Raw genomic sequence first — 21,009 nt, 5'->3', positions numbered from 1 at the left:
TATGCGAGCACCTAAATATATCTACTATACATCTCTGCATATTTCATAGAAAAAATGCATTTACAAATCTATATATAATCCCTAGCCAAGATTGTCATTGGTGTGTGTGTGTGTGTGTGTGTGTGTGTGTGTGTGTGTGTTTTATTGGTTCATTTTTTCTTTAAAAACATAAAAAATTCCACGTCTATCTGAACAGTGTGTTTTGGGACATAATTAATTTTGAATAAATGTACAACAATAATCATAATCACACTATGATTATTGTTGTACATTTACTCAAAATTAATTATGTCCCAAAACACACTGTTCAGATAGACGTGGAATTTTTTATGTTTTTAAAGAAAAAATGAACCAATAAATATTAATCATAAAATAATAAAACAATTAGTTTGTTCATCTTACAATATAATTTTTTATTATCTCCGTTTCCGTTGTTAAAGCGATATGGTCAAGTTTATCAATCTTATACTTGTCTCTATGAATGGCACATTAATAGTTTTACTATTAATGGTTTTACAACCATTGTAAACCAATGGTTTTACAACCTGTTACTTTCCATATATGTTGGAATTCTACTTAGATAAAATTTTTGAGAATTGCAATCCCAATCCATTTGGAGAATGCTAGGATAAAAAAGGCTGTGCCATATTTCCTTTTGCCACAGTCATTCACTCACATGCTTTTTTTTTTTTATTGAAAAAGTTTTACAAATACAAATTTTCCCATTTCCCCCCCCTTTCCCTCCCTAACCCTCCCCTCCCCCCCATGACTTCCCCAAGATGAAATCCAAATCCAAATCATATTGTACCGCCCATCTATTCTACCCCTTGTGTACTATACATTTCTACATGACATTCAACTATTCTACCCCCTGTATACTATACATTTCTACAAACATTCAGCTAAAAGCTATCTGGTACTTCCTAGTTTGATATTTATTCTGCACATAATCTATCCATTTCTTCCACTCCCATGCATAGGTCTCTTGAGTCCGGTCTTTTAAGTATGCTGATATCTTCGCCATTTCTGCAAAACTGGCCACCTTCAAAGTCCATTCTTCAATAGTAGGCATAACATCCCTTTTCCAATATTGACCAATCAGTAACCTAGCTGCTGTCACCATATACAATATCAATTTTGTTTCACCCAGTGAAAAGTCCTTAACTATACCCAATAAAAACAATTGAGGAGAAAATTGGAGTTTTTTCTTCAGAACATTTTGCATAACCCACCAAATTTTTATCCAGAAAGCCTTCACTTTCTTGCAAGTCCACCATATATGATAATATGTAGCATCTAAACAATCACATCTCCAACATTTTGGTTGAACATTAGGATACATGCACGACAATTTCTTAGGATCTAAATGCCACCTATAAAATATTTTGTAAAAATTTTCCCTCAAATTCTGTGACTGCGTAAATTTAACATTCTGGACCCATATTTTTTCCCACGTTTCCATCATAACTGATTCTGCAAAGTTTTGCGCCCATTTTATCATGCAATCTTTAACCAATTCATTTTTTGAGTTTCTTTCTAGCAAAACGTTATAGAACCTCTTAATATGCATTGGGCCTTTCTCTTTTATCTGTCTTACCAATTCTTCTTCATGCAACATTAAACCAGTGTTTTGATCTTCTTTCCATCTCAATTGAAGTTGACTATACTGTAACCAAGTTAAATTAATCCCTTCTTCCAACAGTGTATTTAATGTCTTTAGTTGCCATCTGCCTCCATCCTTAAAAAGTACTTCTTTGTATAAACCACCCCCCCGAGTGACTTTATATTTATATTCCGTATGATATGACCAAGATCCAACTACAACGGTATTTTATAATCCCATTTAAGACGGTGCTTCTTCCATACTCTCATCAAGGAGTTTCTAAGTATATGGCTGTTGAATACTTTATCCACTTTATTTTCGTAAAATAAATATGCATGCCAACCAAATTCAAGGTCATAACTTTCTATATTCAATATTCCAGTCTTTGTCCTTCCAAACCAATCACTTGCTTGTGTCAATGCTGCTGCTTCATAGTACAGTCGTAGGTTTGGAAGTTTAAGGCCACCCCTTTCACGAACATCTTGCATAATTTTCAGTTTAACTCTCGGCTTTTTCTCATTCCAAACAAACTCACATGCTTGTCGAAGTGATACTTTGCTGTATCAAGGCTATAACTTGACTAGTCTACTAATTTTGTCCTACGGAACTTCTTTAACACTCCGCTATCCCTTGTACATTTAGTCAGCATGATCAAAGTTAAGGAATGTCAGAAATAAAATTTCTGTGACATCTGTAGGACATAGATTCTCTACTCATACTCCAAACTTTCTCTTTCTTTGTATGAAGATAGGTTATTTCTACTGTATACTACAGTGGTTCTTATCAATTTGTGAATCCTTTGAATTTCAATACTTATGCATAAATATGATTTACATCTTGCCATACCTTTAAGAATACCAAACAACATACATAACAATCACTCCCTTTTTTCCCCACAGCAATCATATAGACATAGGTTGGGCTGAGTGAAATTGGCCCAAAGTCACCCAGCAAGCTTCTATAACTGAGGGTGGATGTGTTTCTGAGTTTTCCTAATGCTAGTTACAAAGTTAGAGCTCTACCCAAGATCTAAAACTATACTTTCTAAGCAGATTAGAACCTGCTAAGAACTAGGGAGAAAGAACAAACAACTACAAAGCAAAAACAATGAGGGCAGTTCTTTGCAAATTACTGAGCTATGACTCTCAGCAGGACCCAGAGAGCCTTTTGATGTGATCATAGCATTATATACTAGCTGAAGATTGAAATCCTGAACATAATTTACTTAATGAACAAACAAACCTCTCAGACACATTGGGGCTAAACTGTGAGAAAACATAGGATTGCGTAGTAAAGGAAACAGCAATTTCATACCAGGCTAATTTCATTATTACTTGTTCCCTTGAGTTTAGATGTCTATTTTCAAGTCATTTTTGGAGGTTTATTTCTCCTTAATTTGCTTTGTTCCAGTGATAGGAAAAGAACCAAGATATTGGTGCTATTGACTGAAGGGCAAGAGAGTCAAATGGACCAGGTAAACTCTCAATAAACTGGACATCAGATATCCAACAGGCTATCAAATAGCATGCACGTAGGCTGAATTTATGTGGAAAACAATTCCTCTTGGCTGCAGAACTGAAATCAATACCTTTTAGACATACCACCAAGATCAGACATAAATCTAGATTATATGGCTCAAAGTAGATTAATTTAAATTCTGAAAGAGTTCCTGACCTACAAATACCCTGAACTGTTAAAAGAACACATCTACTTAGCTTTATAGTCTTTCCTTTAGTTTTATTTATGTCTGCCATAATCAGGCATCTAGTTTTGCAACATATACTTCCGAGGTCTCCTGTAAAAAGAAATAGTGTACAATTCCAACTGACATGATTTAATGACCAATAATTTGAATAACAGCTAATGCTTCTCTAAACCACAGCTCTATCCTGAGGAAGTATTGCAAAGTGCTTATGCTGCAACTTAATTACCAAAGCCAAGAATCAGTAAAGTACCAACTATCATAGCAAGGGAACCCAGCCAATTTCAGAGGAATTGGAACAAGGGCACTTAACAGCAACCACATCTTCCACGGGAAACATCATCTGGAATTCAGTCCCTTCCTAAGAACAAACAGCTATAGCTTTTAGTCAGAAAAAAACAATATAAACTGCTTTTTTTGGAAAAGAGCAATAACCATCCACCATAGATAATAATGGCTGAAAAGCTACCCATTCCCATACTAAACACAATGAGATCATATTTGTGAGTCAAAGAAGGACTGGAATTTTAAAATACTGAACAGCAAGTTAAGCAAGATTTATTGATTGTATGTTCCTTCCAAATCTGAGCTCATGACCAAAAAACACTCTCTACATATGCTAAATTATTTTTCAGGCACTATCCCAAACATGTAAGGGCTACAATTAGGGTCAAGTCTCCAATCACATAACGTCATATGGGCATTAAAGCATATGTCCCTTGGGAGTTGGGCAGCATAGAAATGCGACAAAATAAATAAATAAATAAATATGTGGACAAACAGTGCTTCTACTCAGGGTGGAAGGCAATTGGTATGCTTGCCTCCATCCTGTGTTTTGAGGACAGTTCATTCAGGAGACCACATGAACAGGATTTTCATTTAGTGATAATAAGTAAAAGCCAAAAAATATTAACCTCCAAAGAAGAAAACATCTTTAAAGAAAATCATTTTCTTTGGGAGATACTGGGAGATTGGGAGTACTAATTGGTCAATGAAATTACTGTATAATAAAAGAAAGTAAAACAAAATATAAAAAACATTTTAAATTTAATTCCTTTGAAATAGTAAGATTCATGCCCAAGTAAATATTTGTAAAATCAATCTGTTTTTCCAAGATTACAGTATTAGGAACTTAGCCTAAGTCTCAATTATAACCAAAAAACTGCTACAGTTCGAAAGCATTACATATGCTTGTATGTAAAGTGACAATTGCTTAATCCTTAGAGTTTTCAATATAGGCAAGAACTCTGCTACATATTTTAACAATTTAGCACATGCAGAAAGTGTTTTTGTCATACACAAACACTGAAGAATAAATAACTAGAATCCTAAAAATCTTTTCTTGCAGTAATTGCCATAAATTTCAAAAGATTTCCTTTAAGTATACATGCTGAACTAAACATTTAATTTCCTTTGATTAAGGGACTTCACTCTCTTTTTCAACTATGTTAATGTGTGTGCATGTCTGTGTCTATTCTATTTTGGGGAGGATGGGGAGTCTGGAAATGAAAATCTTATATAAACCTTCAGTTCGGTGTAATTCTTAAAAGAACAATGTGAAACACAGTACACAGAACATCATTATAAAAATACAGTGAATCAATATTCATGGAAGTCACATACAGTGATGGTACTTACCATTGGGAAAAGCTAGAACACTGATGATTAGAAAGAAAAATATCACACAGAGGATGCCTTTCCAAATGTTATCTTCAGGGGTTGAATCATCTCTTTAAAAAAAAAAGGCAAAGTAAAACATACAATTAAAGCACTGTTCATTTAAATTATTTTCAAGCTCAGTAACTTGTTTTGCCTTTTTGTACAAAAGCTAATTCATACTATCAATATATACGTATTTTCCTAGTTCCTCAAAATTTACCTTTATAAAAATTCTCAATCATCCAGTTCAGAGTTGTCCTACAGGTCAAAAAGCAACTGGCCTTCTTTTATTTATTTATTTTGTCGCATTTCTATGCCGCCCAACTCCCAAGGGACTTAAGGATTAAGTCCTTAAGGGAGTTAAGGATTACACTGGAATTTGGGAACTACTTAGATTGAGTTTGGAGAATAGTTTAATAGAGGTATATTTCCCAACCTTGTTTCTTCGGAAGCTCAGTTCAGACATTTAAACTCATTCCTGTTAAATCCCTTTTGTTTTTCCTACAAAAGTTCAAGTGAAAAGGCAAACCAACAAAGTCCAGTTGCCTTTTGAAAAGCACTTTGGGATGACCATACTTGCTACTTAATTAATATGTAGAGAAGTAAAGAATTGCTGACCAAAATAAAGTTACTGACTGTAGTATCTAATCTGAAAAACAGGGAACCACCTTAGGAACAGTAGTGAGTTTCACTTACCTTTGCTACTGGTTTGGAACTGTGAGCACGCGTGTGAGCTCGCTTTGCTCACGCACGGTGCTTCTGCGCATGCAAAGAACCTTCTGCGCATGCGCAGAGCATCCATGATAACGTCCAAGTGGGTGGGCGGGGCCTCCCACTACCACCGCTACGCCCGAACCGGGGAGAACCGGTAGAAACCCACCACTGCTTAGGAACAGCATGATCCGCTAACCTTGTTTAAAAAAAGTTCTTTACATTGCCCTTCTCTTATTTCAGACAAACGAAAACTGAAGTTTTCTACTAAATAAAAAGTTAGGTTTAATATAGATGTCTGTGAGAAAGGATGGATTAGCTTTTTTAATGATTTCATTGTAGATAAAAGGATGCTCTTTCTTTCTGCCTCAATTCTTCTGTTCTTTCTGTACACAGCACAAATCTTTCATACCTTGAAAGATTTGTACCGTGTAATTACCGTGTAATTATCAACGATGCAATGACTGCATTCTGGTACCTTGAATCATTGTGCTAGTAGACATGAGTGAAAGCAACAATAATTAATTTAAGTAATTCTATGCCAGAGTATGTGTAAGAACAAGCAACAATATTTAAATGAGGAAAATCCAGTGAAATAATTATGATACACAAGCTAGAATTAAGAGTAGTGTATCTTTGAGTTGATGCATTATGGTTGAGGCAAATGGAACTTATATTCCTTAAGGCCAATGGCAGAAAAATCCAAAAGCCAGCTCCTGTACACTAGACGAATCTTTCTCTAGACATAAGAGCCTTCATATGTACAATTCTGTACATTTAAAAGTAATTTTTTCTTATATATTGGATTGTATGTATTTACTTATCCAAAAGATTGATCACACTATTGTAAGAATCAGCACTTCCGCACATGGAATTTGACTTTGCATCTTCTGCTAATTATTTTGGGATATTTGTTTGTAATATTATTTAACTGTTCTATTTTGTTTAGTTAGCATTTCTATAGAAATAAAGCAGACCACTGTGATTTAGTTTCTTCCAATTCACCTATAAAGATTTACCAATGATACATTAAAGGAATTAGCATAAATGACATGCATAGATGATGTGCATTTATGGATATGTACATCATAATGCATTAGTGAAAATTTATACAAGACTGTAACAATCTACGATACAATCTCTCCAGAGAAGGGCGGCATATAAATCAAATTTTAAAAAAACAAAACAAAAAAAAACATGCACATCTGTAAACACACATGCATAATTGTGTAAATTATCAATTAAATACAATTCATGCTAGTATGGAAGGTATTTTTACATAAGAACTTGTAAAATTGTAAGGGCAATGATAATATTCTTAAATTAAAACAATTTTAAGGCAAAGGTTTCCCCTGTCCAGTCATGTTCAACCCTAGAAGGCGGTGTTTATCTCCATTTCCTAGTTGAGGGAGCCAGTGTTGTCCGTCCTTGTGACCAGCATAACTATACAGCTGAGGGCACATGGAACATTGTTACCTTCCCACCAAAGTGGTACCTATTTATCTACTTGCATTTGCATGCTTTGAAACTGCTAGGTTGGCAGGAAAATTAAAATAACAAAGAATAAGTATTAATTCAGCAAGTGCATTGAATTACAAGAGATCTACTTGTGCGCATAATTATAGGAAAACTGACCAGTATGTTTGTTGGATGCTGTCAGCTATCTTGTTCCTTTTTTTCCATCAATAATGAGGTTATCTTTATTTTAGCTGCCTCATACTTTTCCCCTCCAAATGGATTAAGGTTATTGATCAATAGTTGACAGTTACCTCTATAAATTTGCCATCACAACAAGGATATTGCACCAAATGATTACAACTGCAGCAGACAAAACTTTTGGAAGATGAGATTTTCACATTACTGGCAACCAAAATAGGAATAAGAGCTGCTATCAGAAGAACTGTTCCACAACATATGGAAACTGGTGTTGCCAAGATTTTAAAAACAAAAATGTATTTACGAACCCAGGAAAGGCTAATTGTTAACAGAAATTGTTGATAAGAAAAGAGTAGGAAGAAAAATTCCAGACAGCTCTTTCTTTACTATTTTTTTAATCTTACAGTATTATCTGAGCGATATATATTAACCAACTAGGCCTTCACATTCACTCATTTTCTTTTTCATTTCTCTCTTCCAAACTCCCTTTATTATCTCTCCTCATTGATTTTAAAACTATCAAAAAAGCTATCTTGATAGTTCCACCCTATCTAGTCCACTAGAGAGAACAGAACTCGTCATTCTTTTTGTTTGACAGTAGAATGAGTCACAAAAATTAAATATGCACATCTTGACTTCCCACAAAAAAAAGCAAAGCATAAGTCTCTGTCTCTCTACTCTGTAGTAAATGGATAGCCAAATATTGTTTGATGTACTGTTCTTGCACCTAAGGAATTTAAGGCCTATAAACATTAACAAAGATGCTACTTACTCAGGATGATGCTTTTAGAGAAAGCACTTCAGTTTTTACTACTGTTGTACCCTTCTTCTCTGATGAAGCTCAAGGCAACTAATGGTGGCCAGTCTCCTCAGCTGGCATTAGCCAGATCTAAAGTGCATCACTTCTGCAAGGCTGAAACACCCACCGCGTTTTTTTAAACTTTTTGCTCTCACCTTCCCACTTTTAAAAATTACGGAAGTTATCTTTATCGGTATTTACCGTATTCAAAATTAAAACTGACCCATTTACGAAATATTTATTTAACGAACCATGTAAAAGCAACAATATAAACTCATTAAATATGAATTAATATTTTTTCATGAAAAATACCTGTATTTTTCAACAATTTTTTTTAAAAAAAAGACATTATTTTATTTTATTTTTTGCACATTTCTTCAGCAGATGGCAAATAATTTTGATTTTATTTTTTTTTTTGCAGAGCCCTGAGAGGGTATTAAGGGTTTTCCCCCAGGGTTCCTGGGACCACACGTTAGGAAACCCTGCATATATTCGGAAAGCTGCAACCCTCGTAACGTTACAGGACGATGCTCCCCACAGCAGCGGACCGGTGCAGAGCCCTTGCACACATGCGGTCTCTTCTCCAGCATCCAAGCCGGGCTGGGGGGAAAAAACACACACCCGGCCACACAACTGTGACGGTTTAGGGTCGCCCATCCTGTGGCCAAAAAGACCAGCAGATGGGTCTCTGCGGCGGCTCGCCCTCGCAACGACAGCCGGGCTGCCACCGCGCCCTGCCCCTGCCTGAACGGTGCCGCCGATACCTGGTGAAGGCGAAGGCCATGAGGCTGAGGATGGTGAAGCTGAGCAGGGTGATGGTGTGGGGCCGGTAGAAGAACTCCAGGGTGATGTCCTCCACTTGCTGCTCGTTGATCATGCGGAAGTGCAGCCGGTAGTTCACATCGTCCTTGCTCAAAGTGCGACTCCCCACATACGACGCCATGGTAGCAGCGTCTTCCCTCCCTCCCTCCTTCCTTCCTCCTCGGCGGGCGATAGCAGGGCCGCTCCCGGGCCTCTCCCAACCCTCGCGGCTCAGAAGCAGAAGGAGGCGCGCCAGCGGGCAGCGAGGAGGACGTAGCCGGGATGGGAGAAGGGGCGGCGCGTCGCTTTAGACGTAGCCGGCAGCTGCCGCCGCCGCCGCCGCCACGAGGAAGAGCCGTTCGGGGCCTCGCCTCCTCCTGCTCTTTGCGTCAGAAGGAGCGGCTTGCGTGCCGGGGAAGGCGACCCTCGTGAAGGTGAGGAGGGCCTCGCTGCAGCCGGGCAGGCGTTGGATTCCACCCCTCCCCTCCACACACACACACACGCACCCTCCCCCCGCTTCCTTCAGGCGCAGCTCCGAGCTGCGGGTCCAGCGGGTCCTCGAAGGACAAAAAAAAAAAACCTCCCGGGGGATCGAGAGCTGCAGCTTTCCCTGGTGCAGCCGGGTGAGTTGGTCGCTTCTGGTTGGGACCTTCCTCGGAAGTAAGCCAGAGCCCCGGTTTTCTTCTGTGCTTATGCCTTATTATGCCACCAGGCTTGAAATTTTCATAATCATCGTAATCATAAGTTTTATTTGTCAAGCATCTATAAGATAACAGGTAAAAGTATAAACATAATTTGAATACATGAAAAGAGTTGAGAGTAAAAAGGAATATTAGGACAGGGACGGTAGGCACGCTGATGCTCTTATGCGCGCCCCTTACAGACCTCTTAGGAATGGGGTGAGGTCAACAGTAGACAGTCTAAGGTTAAAGTTTTGGGGTTTGGGGAAGAACTTTTGGGATTAGACAATTTAGAACTACGCAGCCTTTGGTCTGACCTAAACTAGTACACAAAATTATCTGCTACAACGTCCTACCTGTCAATGACTACTTCAGCTTCAACCACAACAATACACAAGCACACAATAGATACAAACTTAAGGTAAACCGCTCTAAACTCGATTGCAGAAAATACGACTTCAGCAACAGAGTGGTTAATGCCTGGAATGCACTACCTGACTCTGTGGTTTCTTCCCCAAACCTTGTTTTATTTAAATTGGACTTTTTTTTTATTTAAATTGGATTTTTTTATTTTTATAAAATTAATTTTAATAAAATGCTTTTGGAGTAACTATCTAAAGATAGTTTTCTATTTAAGATATATTAATAATTTAGTTTATTCAGCATGAAATGGAGCGTAGTTATGTACCGTGAGGCTGTATATTCTGCAGTATTGGGACTGTCGGTGAGTCAACCGCAGGTCAGAGAACGAGCTGCTGCGGGACCGAGATGACAGTTGCTCTTCAAAAATTATGATTTAAATTTGACTTGAATTAAATCAAATCCACCTTGCTTGATTGGTTGATTGACTGAGCATATGACTCTGAGTAGCATACAAAATTAAAACAAAAGCTAAACAATCAATTCTACTATTAAAACCAATGAAAAACAGTTAAAAAGCTATAGTAAGAGGGGAAAAACAAAGAGTGCAGTCTAAACTTACACCAGTTTTTTGACAGGCTCCACAGTTCCATGGGATCTCTATCTCCATGGCAAAACCAGGTTTTGAGAGCTTTCAAGGTTTCCTACCCTTAACATAATAACAGTTAAGAAGCGCAGGAAATCAGAAATCCAGGCAGTTCAAATGAATATAGGTTTATTGTATGTTAATGCTCGATACAAGAACCTGAACTACTAACGGTCAAAGCAAATTTGTGGTAGATAAAGAGTCAAAGGAATTCAAAGTGGGCTGAACTTAGATCGCTTGTGGACATGAAAGGATCAGAACTGATGACATGTTTGATCCCTCCCTCGAGCTCAGCCTGGTCATCTCCTACATTGACACTGCAAACCAGCATTACAAATCCTTATTCTGTCTAACAAATAAATGTAAATGTTCCTTTGGTCTTTTCTTACAGATCTTAATCAGTAAGATGCCTTTGTGGACTAGACAGTTATCCAGATGCTGCTCTTTGTTAAATACATACAATATTATAAAGAGTGCAGAGCTGAGAAAGCAATCAGTAAAAATGTGGACATGTTTTCTTGAACCATCAGAGTTGCAGTGCTTTTGTCCTTACCGATATTATTGCCACATGCTGTTAAAGAACTTTAGAACTTTGCATCTGGAGAATCACAGGCAGTTCTGCAGCTCAAGTACTGAACCCCATCAGACTTCACTTTCTTTGATTGACAAGCCGAAACCCGAGATAGTACCTACTTTAAATACCGAAGAATTGCTTCAAGGTAAGTAACAAATTACATTTATATGATGTTGAACATGATATATCGCAGCATTACGTCTAAAATTTTTCAATTTTATTTCCTCTGCCTTCTCTATTAAAAAATCATTTAGAATTTATTATTTGCTATAGTATTTAAATCACACTTTTTAACTGAGCCTAAAAAAATTATTTGGTAGAGTTGAGGGTGAATCTTATACAGGTAGTTCCCAGTTAATAACAGTAATTGAGACCAGAAAAGTAAGTCATCACATGAGACATTACTTAGCAATAGCATTGCCCCTTGCCATTGTTAACCGAATCCCACCAACTGTTAGGTAAAGACCTACTCTGATCCAAGCTACTCCTGGATTGGTCTTTCTCAGCTCTGAACCTCAGCAAGGTAAGGGACTAACTCCAATGTATCATACCCCTTACCTCCTTTTGTATCTCTGCCCTAAACAGTCATGCATTGTCATCCTCAAAGATTCCATATATTGTTTTTTTTAAACAAGTTTTATTGGTTCCCATTTACCCACATCTTTTTTAAACAGAGCATTGGCCATATCTTATGTGCAAAAAAAAAAAAAAAGATTCCATATATTGTTATTGTTTTTGGGTTTCTTGTTTTTAAAAAATAATAGTCTTCAATAGACTATTTAAAAGGCAGAATCTCCCTTCCCCTATATTTTGAAAACAAATACTGTAATGAATTTGAAGGAATAATAATCAATTTAATTTAGAATAATAAAAGAATTCTTATTAGGGTTATTTATTGGTAGCTAAGATAGCTCAGCTCTGTTCACCATATAAAATTCTATATTCACCATATAGAATACCATGTTTGGTATTCTATCACTTCCTTAATTTCAGTTGTTTTTTTCACTTTCATAAATTTAAGATTTGGACGACGAGTTGCCTATATCTCCCTTGGAGAAAATTTCAGAAGACGAGTCTCTTCAAATCAAAGCTGCACCACCACCTCCATTAGAATCTTTCTCACTTAGAGATTATGTTGACCATTCAGAAACATTGCGCAAATTGGTGCTTCTAGGTAAGTATAGCTCCACTTGCTAGACGTGATATGCTGGAACTTTGTGATAACCATTCTTACTATATAACAACCAGTTGTGTTTGTGGAATATATTTCTATCGTAAAATGGTAGGTGGAAGGTATATTCTATTGCAGAAATATAATTCAGGGCAGAAACCACTTTCTTTTGCACAGTTTTTTTGTGATAGAAGGGTTCTTAAATACAAAAAATTCATGAAGAATTTGGAAAACAACTTCTTTAGAACTATTATTTATCTACATGTACCTCAGGATGTATACAGTATTACTTATTACCTTTACAATCAACATCATATTAACATTTCTGTATCTGTATCATATTAAATTATTTGGTGCCAGTAATCAATATTCTTCCGAGACCTTTAAAGAATGGAGCTGATCTGTTGATTTTACCAGAATGATAGGAATCAATGAGCCTTAAGCTCTTTCTACCACAATCCTTCATGATTTAGAGTTGCTATCTATGTTTACTCAATCACATTAAAAATGACTATAAATGAAAGACTGTGCAGTGGAACTCAAAATTGTTAAACATCAGGGGTGGATTCAGACATGATCAGACTTAAAATAATCTTGTTGATGTCAATGTGATTTAAGATAGTAAATTTGTACCTTAAAGCTGATTGATTTCGGTGGGGTTGTTCCAAGTACAATATTTATATCTAAAGTAGAACACATAGCTTTTTCTGTTTGCATGTACAAAATTGGGCACACAACAGGACAAATATTTATTTTCACTGAACGGCTATATAATTGGTTTTTGAATTTCCTGCAGGAGTCAACTTGTCCATGTTGGAAAAACATCCAAATGCAGGCCAGCTTCTTGTAAAACTCGATTTTGAAACTGATATAAAAAAAATCCTCCTATTTCTTAATGATATTGGTTTGGAAGATACACAATTTGGGGCATTTCTCACTAAAAATCCTTATATTCTCAATGAAGAAGTGGAAGATCTAAAAACAAGGTAAGGACATCTGGGCATTCCAACTCCCTCATCCACTAAACCTCAAATATTTAAACCTGCATTGGGTTGGAAGTCCTTGGATTTCTTGTTTGCTCCAGTGACACCACTTTAAAATGGTAGGTTCGGTATGTAACAGGATCAAAGACGTTCTAAACAGCACTGCTAGCATGAAGAATAAAAGCTGATGAGAAAGGGAAGAATACATGAATTCTTAAGTCTGTATTGGACAGTAGATGATTCATATCAGAGTATAGTCTTTTGGGTTGGTAGGTTACTAAGCTTGCTATTTTCCAAATGGATTTTGTAGCTGGCCGAAGTTTTTCCTGTCACAAATTGAACATACCGATAATCCTCATTTAGCAACTGCCTCATTTAGCAATCATTCACAGCTGCAGTGGTGATGAAAAAGTAATTTTGTGACCAACCCTCGCATTTACAACCTTCACAGGTCTGTAAAGCAAAGGAAAGCTGAACATAAACACAATCATGGTTTCACTTAGCAACCAATTCACTTAACAACCAAGTCGCCAGTCCCAATTGTGGTTGCTAAATAAGGGCTATTTATAATTTCAACTGAATAGCTTAAACAAGTACAGCAGCTACTATTTAGAAAGAATGCCAAGTTCTGTTCATTATTACACACGATTCCTTCCCAAATAGAGTCCCAATAAAATGCATGCATTGAATTTTCATGGAGGTTTTCCTGAAGTTGGAAAAAAGAGGTTTTTATTTATTTTCAGTAAAATTTGTAATGCATTCTGAATTGTAGGGACAGAATTTGATTGTTGAGACTTGACTAAATACAGACATGTGTTTTTTATTATGGGGCAAAATTAAAATTCCTTGTCAGTAGTTAGAAATGAAAAAATAGAGGGTTGATTAGAGATTCAATTCATTTTACTTGCCATTTTCTTAAAGGCTTATTATTAATCAACATATTCTGGTTGAAGGGAAAATCTAGCCTTTTATCAACATAGGAAATATTTCAGCAGTTACATCTTGAGTATAATATAATTAAAATGGCATGAAAAGAGATTTATATACAATAACATTATTAAAGTTGCTAAAAGTTATATTTATGATCAACTAAGGAATTCTGTATACCTCAAGCAGTCTTTTTGGATAACCTGCTCAAGGGAAATGATTACCTCTAATAGCAGATATGAAAAATATTTTTAAAAAAACATGGAGTCTGGAGTGCCATAACGGCCCATTGAAGATGGATAATTCTTAATAGGGCTGCAATGCTGGTTGGCATTGGTGGCAGAGAAATTGAAACACTTTCTAGAAGCTTAACTTCACACTACAATCTTTATGCATCTTATTAATGGAAGAAGTAAAAATGATCTGGATTTTAAATCGATTCAAGTGCAAGATCAGTATCTCTTAAGTTTCCAGAAGGCTTTATATAGCAGTGTTTTAAAAAGGCACCCATGGTAGAAAAATTTACAGTCACCTCAGATGCTGCTGAATTATGACTGTAAGCCCTAAATCACTTGCTAGTGTGCAAAGAATCCATAATTAAAAACCTAATTTCCTAGATTTCTCAGCATTACAAGGGAATGTTAAAATCAAAGGAAACATTGGTTTTTTTCCCCTTGTAGCACACAAAAGAAAAGAAAGATTAAGCGTCACTGCAATTGCTAAAAACATGGTTTCTGTTATATCTGAATGGAATCAGATTGTGAATACTATTAAAGTAGGTTCTGGTGAAATGGTAGATTCAGAAATGGGATAAAAGTTAAGTAATTATAAGACTCTTTTAACATAACGTTAGTTTAAAAAAAATGGGAGAATGGAAGGAAATAAAATGAAATGAAATAAATAACAATTCTCTTATATAATCTTCTTTCTCCCAATCTTCCAAATTTTGATGAGCATAAAAAGCCTGTAGATTATTTCTGCGTAATATTTGAAGAATACACTACGTACATTTGGGGGAGGTTAATTAAAACAAAACGACGAGAACATTACAGTTGGTTCTTTATGGGTCAGTTTGCAATGCTAAGAACATGTTAATTTTGGGGTCCTTTTCAAGTTAATTCATTTCACTGTCCCTTTTGTAACTACGACATTACAGTGGAAATGTTTATCCAAGTCTGTCTGGCCAGTTTACTCTCAATGCTTTCTGAGATTCACAATTGACCTTCTGTCCAGAAAGCCTGCCTCCCCCACAAACAGATTTTCATGAACTGAATAGTATCAAGGCTTCTATTTTAAGAAATAGGCTAGAAGAACAATGAATGTCCAAGATGAATTCCCAGCACTTTTTCCATGGTTATGTCTTTTGGGCAGAGAAAGAATGTAAATCTTTAGACCCGCTGTTTGATAACCTTTCTTGATTTAGTTAACCATGCCATTTAAGTTCATTAAGAGCTTTTCCTTAAAATCAAAATGTATTTGCATTCAGTTGCAAAAATATATTTTTGCATGCTTGTTTTAGTATAATCCATATGGGATACTAAGATCACATCGCAAAACTCAGCTAGTATTGACAGAACTTTTATTTAAATGCAGCTGGAAATTGTTAACTAATTCTTTTTTACATTATGGTTTTATTCTCATTCATTGGGAATTGTGGTATTTTGCTGCTCTGCTTGTTAATATTATTGAAATATCTGCTACTTTGATAATGCCGGGGATGTGGCCATTTGGATAAATGGTTGCCACTTTGCTTTCTTTCATTATAAATGAATGTATTTTTCCTTATTTTCCAGGGTCGATTATCTAATATCAAAAAAATTTCCCAAAGAAGCAGTTACACAAATGGTCTTAAGAGCTCCATGTTTACTCCATCTTTCTGTGGAAAATCTGGATGATAGATTGGGTTTCTTCCAAAATGTACTTGGACTAAATCCAAGAAAGGTACTTTTTGCTTTTCTTTACAGACCACTTTAGATTGAAATGAGCACTGTGTAGCATTCCATTTGTTTGGAATTCAGCAACAACTAGAGAGATACTGATAATTTCTATTTTGATTACAGTATATATTTGAAAATATAATTGAAAAAAATCATCAAAAATCATAAACAGATAGTAAGAATCTTTTTCATTACAAGAATTTAAAACTTCCTATTAGATAAACATTTATCTAGATGGCAGAGAATAGCCATTGTACCCAGTTTTCTGAAAAGAATGTAAATGGTATAATATTGTCATAGGCTAGCCAAAAAAATCCATTGCCATGAAAGTTGAAGTAATTGAGTCATGATGTTCAACATATGTGTATAAATTGTTGAACCTGAAATCCTGTTAAGATTATACCTATGTTATAAAATACATTCCTATATTATTCCCACTCTGGGTTGTATATCTGGCAGATTTTTCCTCACATAACCATAACATCCAAATAAGAAAATCTGTGTCTATAATACCATAGCTGAGGCACAATAGCTTCCCATGAATATGGCTCCCACTCTATAAACACAAGCATGAGCAAAAATAGAAGATATATCACTGCTTGCTTTTAAAATTACATGTGTGTGGAAACTGCCTATATATTAAAGTAAATTGTCTTCCAATGTGATTTTACTATACTATGCATTCATATTTTTTTCAACTAGAATCATGTTGCCTATATATAAATACAATATATTCTGCCAATGAAATACAAATGTTTATCTTAACCCAAATATATATTATTTAATATATATTTATTTGTTTTTGAATGTAGACTAGAAATCTGGTAACCCGTCTTCCAAGATTGCTGACTGGCAAACTTGAACCAATCGAAGAAAATCTTGCAGTAAGTCTCCTTCTTTTAGCAATTATTGTAAAATCATTATTTCACCTCATAAAAGTTGTTAAGAATCATGCAGGATAGCAACTGGACCAATTTTCACAGGTTCCAGTTCTGCTTCATACTTAAGATATAACAGGAAAAATACCCTAGTACATGTAATGTGTTTTGCACAAGCCCTATGACTTTGAAACTAATAAGTTTAAGTTCTTTATAAATACAGAAATATGGAAAGCTAGTGTGAGGTAGTGCTTTGTATAATAAGTTGTGCCTTGTTGCTCACAAACCACAGATAGAGGGGGCTGTATGTTTAATGAGGTGTGTGAACATCATTATGGGTTAGGACAGGTTTATATGAAATAGGCTAAAATGTTTACTTTTTTTAACATGGCATTGTATTATGTGTAAACTTCAGCAGTATTATACCTTATACAGTATTCATGTGCAATCAATGAATGTTAGAAAATTTTTTGAACGCTCAATAACAATAATTAACATTGTGTGTCTGTTGAAAGCTGGGACTTTATTTTTTGTTTCAGTATTCTAAAGATACGGAGAATACAAATCACACAAGGATTTTGGAAAAATATTGTAACTTGTTTTATTTTGGCCAATCCACAGAACTGTGTTGAACATGTAATATTTTTTAAAAATGAAAAAAAAAAATGCTTCATTTTCCCCCTGAAAATATTGTCCCAATATCATCTGTTTCTCTGACTTCTTTCAAATTTCAAAACTGATCCATAGCAATTGCTCTCTTTTTCAGGTGTATGAGGAAGAACTTGGATTTAGTAAGAATGAAATCCGCCATATTGCACACATAGTCCCTAAAAACCTAAGTATAGGCAAAAAGAAGTTAACACAGGTTTTTGATTATGTGCATAATGTAATGGGCATTTCCCACGAACTTATGGTACATTTTCCTCAGGTAAGAATCTTGAAATGTATGTAATTACTAGTCATTGGAGCACAAAATGTAAAAACTAGCTTAAGGGGAACTCATGCAGATTGTATATCAACATAATAGATTTAATAGATTTATATGGCCACCATCTCATATATATTTCTCTGGGTAGCTAACAATCAAAAACAATAAAAACAGTAAAAAGAGAAGAAATAATATAAAATAGCATAGCAGCCAAAACCACTCAGTTAGCATAACCACTACCAAGAAACAGGCTCACCCAATTCTCAAGATGCAAAGATATTGATTAATGTATTTTTAAAAATAAATGAAATTGTCTTACACATGTCACTAGTTTTAATGACCTGTTGTTTAATGCCATATTGAACCAAAGACAAATTCCTTGTGTGTCCAATCACACTTGGCCAATAAAGAATTCTATTCTATTCTATTTGCTCAGAACTGTATGCCACCGATTTCAGTATGACTTGTTCCCAAATAAGATACATTTCATTTTTTTTTTCTATTTTAGATTTTTAATGCAAAGTTATTACGAATCAAAGAAAGACATCTATTTCTTAAGTTCCTGGGAAGGGCCCAATATGATCCGGAGCAACCAAGCTACATCTCCTTGGAAAAACTGATAGCCATGCCAGATGATGTGTTTTGCGCTGAAGTTGCTAAAGCAGAAGTAACAGACTTTGAAAAATTTTTGAAAACACTGTAAAGAGGAACTTTAAAAAAAATATAAACACATTTGGTAGTAGGCCTTCTAACTGCAAATGTTGACAAAACTTTGTCAATAAGTAAAATGACTTCTAAATATGCAAACAAATTTAGAAATAAGATACAACTTATATCCAAGTGTGCTGATAAATGTTAAATAAGAAAACCAAACATCATAAACAAAATATAAGGATGTTTGAGCATTTATAGTCATGAGTGCAGCCACTAGTGTTTCCCACCAGTGACCTAGATGTAATATTTACCTAACAATATCTGGTTTTAGATTTATTCCATAGTGAATAAATCAATATTATTACATAAAATAGAGAAGTCTGGTAGCATCTTTTCAGAATAACATAAATGTGAGATACAGCTCACTTCATCAGTTGCAGCAGTTACTAGACTAATGCAAGATTTAAACTGGGAAGAGGTGAAGGAAGGAAAAGTTGTTATACAAGTGCAGGTTACATTCGAGACAAAATTTCCCTATTAAATATTCTGTGTATATTTAATGATAATTAAATATACTATAATTAAACACATAATTATAAATCACCTCAAAGCAAAAGTCTTTGTTTTTCATCCATTTTAAAGGCTGTATTCATCTCAGGTCTGTCTATGTTTTGCATAACTGCATTCTACAATTGCATAATTTTGTGGCATATTCCAACCCCTACCGCAGAAACTTTTTTAAGGGGGAAAAAAGGCTTACTTGATGATTAATGAGAGTTCTTCATTGCAGTGAATATAAGTGAGATATTCTCTTTAACATTTAAGCATTTAATAAATGAAAATTAAATGTATGTAGAGATAAGAGTATGTCACCAAAAACGACATGGTGTGTCACCTGTGGCACGCATCTCATAGGTCTATCATCAACGGTCTAGAGACAATGGATTTCTTTATGCAGTTTCATCTCACTCTCAACTCTTGCATTGCATGGAATTATAGTGATTTACTGAACTTGGTTTTTATGCAAGTGAATTTTGTATCTACAGCTCTATTCTAGGTCATATTTGATATGATTTTAGGATCACAACGGAACCAGTGCAGAATAAAGCTGCATGTCCAATGTAGAAATTATAACTGCAGCTGGGTTGCTTCCTAGGATATCCATGGTGTATAAAGTCACCATCTGTATTTTAAATGGAAAAGCAGAACTTTCAAGACTTTTTTCCTTAATTCTTATACCTCCTACTTCTTCCCAATTGAGTAGTCAAATTTCCTGAAGTTCTCAGCACTATTATTAGTCTGAGAGGAGCCAAGCAAATGTACTTTCTGAAGCTGATGTACACCTTTTTTTGCTAGTGGATAAATGACAGTAAATGTTAAGTGTCTTGTGGCAATGTTCTTGCTGCTTCATTTTGCTGTGTGATTGGATTGGTTCCCTAAAGCTAGGATGCAAAATGGAGAAATGATTTCCATATTTAATTTAAGAAATCAAGTACAACTAGAGAACTTGGGTTGTTATTGTGTGAGCTACACCATGGTTCTGCGCCTTACAGGCAATCTGATTTGACTTGTAATTCCAAAATACATTTTCTCATTAAACTATTCTAATAAAGAATAATCCAAATGATTGTGGAGGTTAACTCAGAAGGAAAATGGAAAGATAATATTTGGATACGGTACTTTCTAAAATATAGCATGATGTTATAATTTAGTTTACTTGTATACCACCCAGAATCCCTCTGTGAGGGAGATGGGCAGTTTCTATATTTGATAAATAAATCAATAAAAAATATTTTATGAACAGTTTTGGATTTTTTTTGGTTTTTCATATTGCTATTGCTATTGATTCATAGTACGAAGAGGCACAAAGGAATGTGTTTTGTTCAGTTTGCTCATTTATTCTGTGGGAATTCAGTACTTTGCCAGCATTCAACTTGATTATAATCTGGATCATTTGTAACCACTCTTACTTGGTACTTATTCTCTGATTGTGGGATATTTTATTCATGCATTAAATTTTTATCCCACCTTTAATCACTTTATAAATAACTTTCTACATACAGTATATGCATGGGTATATAATACAACAGCGAGGATCTAAAAGCAGAAAGCAACTTGAATTTGATCTCAAATTATATTCAAGATATAGCGTGAGATGTATATATATCGCTGAATTAATTTGAAACATCTGCTCTTGATAAAAAGATAAATCTAGAATTACAAAAGTTGGCTCCTGGAGAATTAAATCCTGCCTTGCAAAACATTCTTCATGGTTGCTTTGGAGTTAAATTTCAGACAGTTGACTTGCTGAAATATTCAGCCTTTTATCAGTTTTCATAG

The 21,009-nt window shown here is 35.2% G+C and overlaps 2 protein-coding genes across 3 annotated transcripts in view; one reads left to right on the top strand and one right to left on the bottom strand.

The window, feature by feature from the left end:
* Positions 1–9,425, bottom strand: part of PTDSS1 (phosphatidylserine synthase 1) — a 32,589-nt gene extending 23,164 nt beyond the window's left edge. The window contains exons 1-2 of the mRNA XM_034422482.3: positions 8,895–9,425; positions 4,944–5,035 (exon numbers count right to left, since the gene is read on the bottom strand). Coding sequence (XP_034278373.1) covers positions 4,944–5,035; positions 8,895–9,073 — 271 coding nt within the window. The 5' untranslated portion in view covers positions 9,074–9,425. The remainder of the gene's footprint in view (positions 1–4,943; positions 5,036–8,894) is intronic.
* Positions 9,171–20,472, top strand: MTERF3 (mitochondrial transcription termination factor 3). Of its 2 annotated transcripts, none has more exons than XM_034422484.3 (8): positions 9,171–9,554; positions 11,009–11,336; positions 12,213–12,365; positions 13,159–13,348; positions 16,066–16,213; positions 17,022–17,093; positions 17,854–18,015; positions 18,524–20,472. In XM_034422484.3, the coding sequence occupies exons 2-8, from the start codon at positions 11,024–11,026 to the stop codon at positions 18,716–18,718; spliced, it is 1,233 nt and encodes a 410-aa protein (XP_034278375.1). In that variant the 5' UTR covers positions 9,171–9,554; positions 11,009–11,023; the 3' UTR covers positions 18,719–20,472. The 2 variants fall into 2 exon arrangements, with proteins under 2 accessions (XP_034278375.1, XP_034278374.1); XM_034422483.3 differs by having other exon boundaries at positions 9,264–9,365.
* The last annotated feature ends 537 nt before the right edge of the window (positions 20,473–21,009 follow it).

The sequence above is a fragment of the Pantherophis guttatus genome, chromosome 3 (assembly GCF_059756535.1).
Source record: "Pantherophis guttatus breed Tessera chromosome 3, ASM5975653v1, whole genome shotgun sequence".
NCBI classification, from domain to species: Eukaryota; Metazoa; Chordata; class Lepidosauria; order Squamata; family Colubridae; genus Pantherophis; species Pantherophis guttatus.
This window is presented reverse-complemented; position numbering and strand designations above follow the sequence as displayed.

Bases quoted from the DNA above. Each gene is read 5' to 3' on its own strand.
- MTERF3 (XM_034422484.3), top strand. From the start codon at position 11,024: ATGCCTTTGTGGACTAGACAGTTATCCAGATGCTGCTCTTTGTTAAAT. The intron at 12,366-13,158 runs GTAAGTATAGCT...AATTTCCTGCAG, and splicing joins GCGCAAATTGGTGCTTCTAG to GAGTCAACTTGTCCATGTTG. The intron at 13,349-16,065 runs GTAAGGACATCT...CTTATTTTCCAG, and splicing joins GTGGAAGATCTAAAAACAAG to GGTCGATTATCTAATATCAA.